Here is a 6,999-nt window from a genome sequence, read left to right as displayed (position 1 = left end):
ACCTCGAGCTTGCCCCCCACCAGTGAGGCTCCTCTCCCTCCCCAGGTGCTGGAGGAGGTGCGGAGCCCCACCGGACCCCTCCTCCACCTCGCCCAGCCTTTCCACTCCAGCGTGAGCCGGGGAAAGCTGGAAGCCTTCATCCAGCAGTTCACCCAGCCATAGCTGCCACCGCAGCCGCCGCTGTGCTAATAAACCTGGGAGCAGGTACCCAACCCTGCTCGTGGATTTATTGAATGATGCTCGTGGATTTATTGAATGCCACAGAGGGAGGGGGGCAAGGCAGCCAACTCGGGGTGAGATTTGGCGTCTCCCTCTTCACACCACCTTGTTGCAGATGGTGCCCAGCTCCTCGATCTCGCACTGCACCTCGTCTCCTCTCTGCGAGGGGCAGGGAGATGCTGGCAGCCCCCCGCTCGCCTTGTTCCCGGCAAGAGGGGGGTCCCTTATGTCCCCGCTTTGCCACCCCTGCCCTATTTTGAGCCACCCACCCCCTTCCCCTCACCTTAAGAAACACGGGTGGCTTCTGAAAAGCCCCCACACCAGGAGGGGTTCCCGTCAGCAAGATGTCCCCGGGGACCAGCGTGACAAACCTGGGGCAGGGGACGGAGGGGACAGGAGCTGTCAGCTGTGGCCCCCCTCCTTCCTCTGGTGCCACCGGCCCCCCCCTCCGTGCCTACCGGGAGACCCAGGCGATGAGTTTGGGGAGGCGGAAGATGAGCTGGCTGGTGCTGCTGTCCTGCATCAGCTGCCCATTGACGCTGCAGCGGATCCTCAGGTTGTGGACGTCTGTGGGGACGGAGGGGACACATCACACTGAGGTGGAGGGTAGGGGAACGGCGCTGTGGGACCCCCACCACTGTGAACACCCACTCTTAGGAAAAACATGGATGCTTTGGGGCAAACTCGGCACCCGTCACCTCCTGTGTTAGTCATGAAGGAGCCTCCAGCCTGTCCCTGTCCTGTCCTCACCTGCCACTGCCTCCTTGGTGACAAGGGCCGGCCCCAGGGGACAGAAGGTGTCGAAGGTTTTCCCCAACAGCCACTGCCTCCCGTTCCTCATCTGCCAGTCCCGGGCACTGACGTCGTTGGCCACCGTGAAGCCCACAACGTGGTCCAGGGCCGATGACTCCTGGGGTGGGGTGGGGTGACAACTGGGGTGGGGACATACACACAGACCCCACCGAACCGAGGAGGGGGGCGGGGTAGGGGTTACCTCAATGTGCCGCCCCTTCTTCCCGATGACAGCAGCCAGCTCTACCTCCCAGTCCACCTCCTGCCGGGGGAGAAAATGGGCTGCTGGGGGGGCTTGGAGGGACTGTACCCCATGGAGGGGGGGAGACGGTGGCAGGGTGGGCTCACGCTGCTCTCCTCTGGGTGCACGATGTCATCGAAGGGTCCGATGATGGTGCTGGGGAACTTGTTGAAGATGATGGGCTCCTTGGGGATCTTGACATTCTGCTCCAGGCAGTGGTCGCGGTAGTTGAGCCCCACGCAGATCACCTTCTCTGGGTCCCCGACGGGCGCCAGGAGCCGCACCCTCTCCCTCGGCAGCCGGTGCTGGCTGGACTCCAGCGCCCTGTGGGGCCGATGGGTCTCAGCACTGGGGCCAGATCTGGCAGTGGTAAGGGTGATGCCGGCAGGTACGAGGGGCACCCACCTTTGGGCGGCAGCCAGCCCGCTCTGGCCGCTCTCCAGGAAGGCACGCATGGAGCGGGGCAGCGCCGGCTCTGCTACGCTCAGGTCCACCACGTTCCCCCCGGCTGCCTCCTCCAGCCCCAGCCGGGGCTCGGCCCCCCCAGGCCCCCGGAACCGCACCAGCCGCATGGCCCCCAGCAGGCGCATCTGTCACCTGTGGGCACTGGGGACCAGATCCTCGGGATCCTGCCCGGAGTGGATCCCAGCACCAGCCGTGACTCCCATCCTGGGGTGCTGGGGGCCCCCTTTGGCTGGGGCTGGATCCCTGCAGTGGGGCGAGGAGAGGCCGCATCCTGCACAGGCTGTTGTGGAGAGGGGGAAGGGACAGATCCTGGTGCAGGAGGGGAGATCCCGGCACCAGGGGCCCGGGTGGAGGCAGAGTAGATTCCGGGGGGAGAGTAGATCCCAGCATAGGACAGATTGGGAGGGTGGATCCCTGCGGGGCGAAGGGGGCAGATCCCAGCACAGACCAGATCCCCAGTATGGCAGCACAAACACACACGCCCCCCGGGCAGGGAATGGATCCCAGCGTGGCACAGATCCAGGGGAGAGGTGGGAGCAGATCACCTGCTCCCACACATCCCGGTCCCTGGGGGAATCCCTGTGATCCTGCACCACCCGGATCCCAGGGATCCCCCTGATCCTGCACAAACCCAGTCCTGGGGGATCCCTCCCCTCCTCTGATCCCACACAGCCCCAACCCTGGGGGATCCCCACCCCGATCCCGCTCAGCCCCAGACCCGGGGGACCCACAGGGGATTCCCCGGTCCCGGGGGGGGCACAGGGGGATCCCGCTGCCACCTACGTCACGTGCCGCCGCGTCACTCCCCTCTCGGCACGCTCCGACCCCGCGCCACCCGCGTGAAGGTCGCCGCGCCGAGTCCCCGCCCCCGCCCTCGGGCAGACCAATGAGAGCGCGGTGAAAGCGGGGCCGCGCCTGCAGCACCGCCAATGAGAGCCGGTGGCGCTCGGCCACGCCTTCCCCCTCTCCCCGGGCTGGAGGGAGAGTGGCGGCGGCGTTGCTAGGATACGGGGAGCGGCCGCCATGACAGCGCCCCGCCGCCATGACAGCGCCGCCATGACGGCGCCGAGGCCGGGGTCGGCGGAGCCCCTGGCCGGGAGCGAGCCGGGCCGAGGCGGGTGTTTCTCACCTTTATTTTATGGAAACACGCAGTGAGTGAGCGAGCAACAGGCGGCTGCGGAGGAGGGGGCCTGGCCGGGCCGGGGAGGGCTGGGGTAGGGGCCTGGCTAAGGCACGGGCTGGTGAGACCAGCCCGTTTGTGAGGAGAAGAAAAGCAGATATAACTCAAATAACCCTCCCGGCTGCGTCCCGCCGCTTTGGTGAGTGAAGCCGCCTCTGCCACCGCCACCCCAGGGCTCGGGGTCACCCTCTCCGGCCCCCCCGGGGATGTGTGCGACTGTTGCTTCCCCCTCAGCTCCCCAGGCGGCACGTTTCATCCCTAAATCATCGCCATTTCTTTTATTTAGAAAATAAACCCTCTCCTCCTGTACCACCGGAAGGTGGGGAGCGGCCTCCCTTGTCACTGTGGATCCCCTTAAGCGATGCGGGAGGCGGGAGAGGAGAGGAGGTTTGTGTGCTTTCAGTCGACCTTCAGGAGCTGCCGTTTCACGGCTGTGATACAGAGACCCCCCTCCCCAGAGGGTCCCCTCCTGGAAGGCTTGCTTCCCGGGGAAAGGGGTCCGGGTTTGTGCTGCGGTGAGGTCTCCTGTGCCACCCAGGGCAGAGGGATCCTCGTTGGGAGGGGGCTCAGCCCCCCAAAATGGGTCCGGCTGGCAGGGCGGGCATCACCAGGCACCGTGCTGGGGGGAGCTGAGGCGGACGAGCTGGCAAAGTCATCCGTATCTCTTCTCGTCTCTTGTAACTAGAGTGCCGGGAGCCAGGTGGATTATTTTCTTCTTTCTTTTAACCTCTTGTTTTGACTGAAATAGTAGACAAAAAGTTCCCCTCGGGCGCTCGCGGAGGCGCTGGCGGGGCCGAGCAGGTGGTCCTGGGTTCTAGATCATGTTCTCGAAGATCTGCATGGAGCTCATGATGTCCTTGTCCTGGTTGGGGCGGGAGGGAGAGGTCAGAGCTCCCGGTCCCCCTCCTCCCATCGGCCCCAGGGTGACCAGAGCTGTCAACCCCCATCTCTCCCAGCCCCCCCCCGGCATGTCATTTTGGGACGGGATGCAGAACGGGCTTGTGTCTCGGACTCGAAGACCTGGCAGTGAGGGGAATGAGGATGGCGGTGATGCCAAAGCCCACCCGAAGCTCCTCACCTTCTGGCAGGTCTCCAGGAACTCTTCAAAGGTCACCACGCCGTCGCCATTCCTGTCCATCTTCTGCAAGGGAAGAGCAGGGGCTCAGCGGGGACATCCCTGTCCCCAGCAGCAGTGACAGCCTCCAGCCCATGATACACGGTGGGTTTTGGCGGCTGCCAGGAGGGGATGAGGCGGGACGGTCTCACCTGGAAGAACAGCTCCACGTGCTCTGCGGGCGCGCTGTCCCTCAGGGTGGGGTGGGTGCAGCGCCCCATCATGTCGTAGATGGACTTCATGATCTCCAGCATTTCCTAGGAGGGGACAGAGGGCGGGGCTCAGGGTGACAAGAACCCTCTGAATGAGGGCACCTTTGTTCCCCCACACCTCCTTCCACCATCCCCATCCCTCTCTGGGTGTCCCCTGCCATGCTCCCACCCTGCCCCACCTCCCCCAGCCCTCGTGTGTCTCCCCTGTCCCCGTGTCACCTCCTTAGTGATGTAGCCGTCTTTATTAATATCGTAGAGGTTGAAAGCCCACTTCAGCTTCTGGTGCACTGTCCCCCGCAGCAAGATGGAGAGGCCGACAACAAAATCCTGCCGGAGGAACCATGGCTGTGAGCGGAGATGTCCCATGGGTACCGCCGGCTCACCCACACCCCAGGGACGGACCCGTGTCCCCCCTGGCTCGGCCGTTTGCCCCCCTCCAATGGTGCCGCGGCACTGCCATCGATCACGGGATGCCCGGGGGATTTTTTTTCCTATTGATCCCATTTCTATTCTCGCTTGTAGCTATTTTTAATCACCACGGTAAAACTGGCACCGGCCCCCCCACCAGCCACCCTGCCGCAGTGCCTGGAACTCTCCCGGCACAGGCTCCTGCCGTCGAGGAGACCGAAGATTTTGGCCGTCGCTGCTGTGCCGAGCTTTTATCCCCGACCGCACGCGGGTAAGGAAGATCTGATGAATCACGCTGCTGGGCACGCTTACAGCCGGCCACGGCTTGAGGAGCACGGCGCTGGCACGGCTTTTCCCGGCAAGAAGCCGGGCACGGAGGCGGCGCCGGGACGCTCACCTGGAAGCAGAGAGCCCCGTTACGGTCGGCGTCGAAGGCGTCAAATAAGAAGTGCGCATAGGTGCTGGCGTCTGCGAGGGGAGGAAGGCGAGAGCCGGTGAAGCCCCCACCCCGGCACGCGCCGGGATTGGGATTTGGCGTTTTCTCTGGATACAGCCCCCCCACTGGCACCCCCACGCTGGCCTTGGGGGTCCCCCCAACTCACCGCCTTGGGGGAAAAACTGCGAGTAGATGAGCTTGAAGGTCTCCTCGTCCACGAGGCCACTGGGACACTCCTGGGGAGGAGAGCGGGCGCCTGGTGAACCCCGGCTCCAAAATCCACCCCCCAGCCCTGGCGGTGGGGGGCCAGGGTGAGGGTCCCCCCGACACTCACATTCTTGAAGCCGCGGTAGAGGGACTGCAGCTCCTTCTTGGTGAACTTGGTCTGCGCCAGCAGCTGCTCCAGCCCCTCGGGTTGGTGCCGTACGGACGAAAGCTCCAACTCGGCATCGCCGCTGTCTGCTGGGAGATGCCGGCAAAGACTCCCGTGGGGGTCCAGCAGCCTCTCCGCATCATCCCACGCTTGATCCCGGGCTGTTGCCTGCCCAGATCTGACCCTGCTTAAAACCAAACCCCCCCAACCCGGTGGCGGACCCCAAATTCCCCTCGTGCCTGGAGGAAAACCGGGGAACTCCGGGTTTCACATCCCGAGGGAGAAGATGGCCGACTCAGAGGGTTTCCCCAGGAGCCGCCGAACCCATGCCCGCCTCCGGCAGCACATTCCCAGGGCGCAGAACATCCCGGAGCCGCCTCTCACCCCAACCCCGCTAATGCTCCCTCCCGCCCGCGCCTGGCCTGGCGGAAGGTAATTAATAAATGATGGTTCATTAATAATTCCAGCTTGGGAAGCCCCCGCGGACCCGTTCAGTGCTGAGACGGGGATATCGGGAACTTCGGGCTGGGAAAACCGGGCCAGGGCTGGGGAGAGGCTCTGCCATGCCGCATCGGTAGGGACACCCCGGAAAACCCTGGGGTCTCCTGGGTGCTGTTATTGGGGGGTGGGTTAACCCCCCCAGTCTCTTGCCGAGCCGGCTTTGCCAGGGTGTGAAGGGGCAGCGCCGAGCCCCTTCTGCCCAGCTGGGGTGGGGTTGGGATTGAGGGGCTCCAACCTCCTGTCTAAGGGGGGTTTTGGGGGTCGATGGGGGATCTGGTGTCGCATCTCAGGGGGGTTTTGAGGTCAATGCAGGATTTGGGGGTTCCCGGTGTCCCATCTTCAATGGGTTTTGGGGGTCATTGTAGGCTCGGAGGCCCCTGATGTCCAGCCTCGGGGTGGTTTGGGGGTTGCTGTGGGCTGGGGGGGTCCCTATCAGCCTGCCTTGGGGGTCTCAGGGGTTAACAGGGGCACGGAGACCCCCAGCATCGCCCCTCAGGAGGGGTTTGGGGGTCGATGTGGACTGGGGGGTCCCCAGCATCCCCTCAGCGGGGTGTTTTGGGGAGGGGGGGGCTGTGCTGGAGCCAGCCCAGCCCTTCGGGGAAGGTCAGAGCAAGGCTGGGCCATGACGCGGCAAGTGCAGGGGGCAGGGCAGGGGGCTGCCAGCTCCCCCCACACCCCCAAACCCTCAGGCTTCACCCCCAAACCCTCTTCTGGGGGAGTGCCCCCCAAAAAAGCAGGTTTTACCCCACAGGCACCATTTACGGGCCCAACAGGTCCTTTAACTGGGGTGTGGGGGGTATGGAAAGATGGAGATACCCCAAGATGAGGTTGGGGGGGCTGAAAATAAATAAATTAATGAAGGGGAGGGTGGTTACGGACGCGGGGTTACCTTCCACGGAGATGGGCTCCAGGATGCCGAACTGCTTGAGGACGGCGATGAAGAGGAGGATGACCACGGCCACGGCGCACAGCTCCATGCCCTGGATGCCCATGGCCAGCGGGGGGGCCCACAACCAGCGTCGGGGTGTCCTCTCCTCTGTGTGTGCTTGTGTGTGTGT

At 64.4% G+C, this 6,999-nt stretch overlaps 3 protein-coding genes across 4 annotated transcripts in view; 1 reads left to right on the top strand and 2 right to left on the bottom strand.

Moving 5' to 3' along the window:
• GCK (glucokinase (hexokinase 4)) overlaps window positions 1–6,999 on the top strand; it is a 251,262-nt gene that overhangs the window by 120,515 nt on the left and 123,748 nt on the right. The gene's annotated exons all lie outside the window — the stretch shown is intronic.
• LOC104828902 (fumarylacetoacetate hydrolase domain-containing protein 2-like) lies at window positions 245–1,956 on the bottom strand. 2 transcript variants are annotated; one of them, XM_010562894.1, is made up of 7 exons: window positions 1,658–1,956; window positions 1,360–1,576; window positions 1,214–1,273; window positions 970–1,129; window positions 678–786; window positions 503–590; window positions 245–378 (listed from the first exon to the last, which is right to left on the bottom strand). In XM_010562894.1, exons 1-7 carry the CDS (start codon window positions 1,840–1,842, stop codon window positions 316–318), a joined length of 882 nt encoding a protein of 293 aa, XP_010561196.1. In that variant the 5' UTR covers window positions 1,843–1,956; the 3' UTR covers window positions 245–315. The 2 variants fall into 2 exon arrangements, with proteins under 2 accessions (XP_010561196.1, XP_010561195.1); XM_010562893.1 differs by having other exon boundaries at window positions 1,360–1,956.
• Window positions 3,030–6,954, bottom strand: LOC104828903 (calsenilin-like). Its single transcript, XM_010562895.1, has 6 exons — window positions 6,831–6,954; window positions 5,402–5,526; window positions 5,234–5,303; window positions 5,029–5,099; window positions 4,443–4,550; window positions 3,030–4,268 (listed from the first exon to the last, which is right to left on the bottom strand). Exons 1-6 carry the CDS (start codon window positions 6,931–6,933, stop codon window positions 4,008–4,010), a joined length of 738 nt encoding a protein of 245 aa, XP_010561197.1. The 5' UTR covers window positions 6,934–6,954; the 3' UTR covers window positions 3,030–4,007.

This window comes from Haliaeetus leucocephalus, unplaced genomic scaffold, assembly GCF_000737465.1.
Source record: "Haliaeetus leucocephalus isolate CR32 unplaced genomic scaffold, Haliaeetus_leucocephalus-4.0 Scaffold162, whole genome shotgun sequence".
Classification (NCBI taxonomy): domain Eukaryota; kingdom Metazoa; phylum Chordata; class Aves; order Accipitriformes; family Accipitridae; genus Haliaeetus; species Haliaeetus leucocephalus.
The sequence above is the reverse complement of the archived record's forward strand: the minus strand, read 5'-3'. Positions and strand labels throughout refer to the sequence as shown.

Coding starts and splice junctions, on each gene's coding strand:
- LOC104828902 (XM_010562893.1), bottom strand. CDS start 1,842: ATGCGCCTGCTGGGGGCCATGCGGCTGGTGCGGTTCCGGGGGCCTGGG. Junction 1,274..1,359: donor TGCACCCAGAGGAGAGCAGC/GTGAGCCCACCC, acceptor CTCCCCCGGCAG/GAGGTGGACTGGGAGGTAGA. Junction 1,130..1,213: donor AGAAGGGGCGGCACATTGAG/GTAACCCCTACC, acceptor ACCCCACCCCAG/GAGTCATCGGCCCTGGACCA.
- LOC104828903 (XM_010562895.1), bottom strand. CDS start 6,933: ATGGGCATCCAGGGCATGGAGCTGTGCGCCGTGGCCGTGGTCATCCTC. Junction 5,304..5,401: donor TCTACCGCGGCTTCAAGAAT/GTGAGTGTCGGG, acceptor TCTCCTCCCCAG/GAGTGTCCCAGTGGCCTCGT. Junction 4,551..5,028: donor ACGGGGCTCTCTGCTTCCAG/GTGAGCGTCCCG, acceptor TTCCTCCGGCAG/GATTTTGTTGTCGGCCTCTC.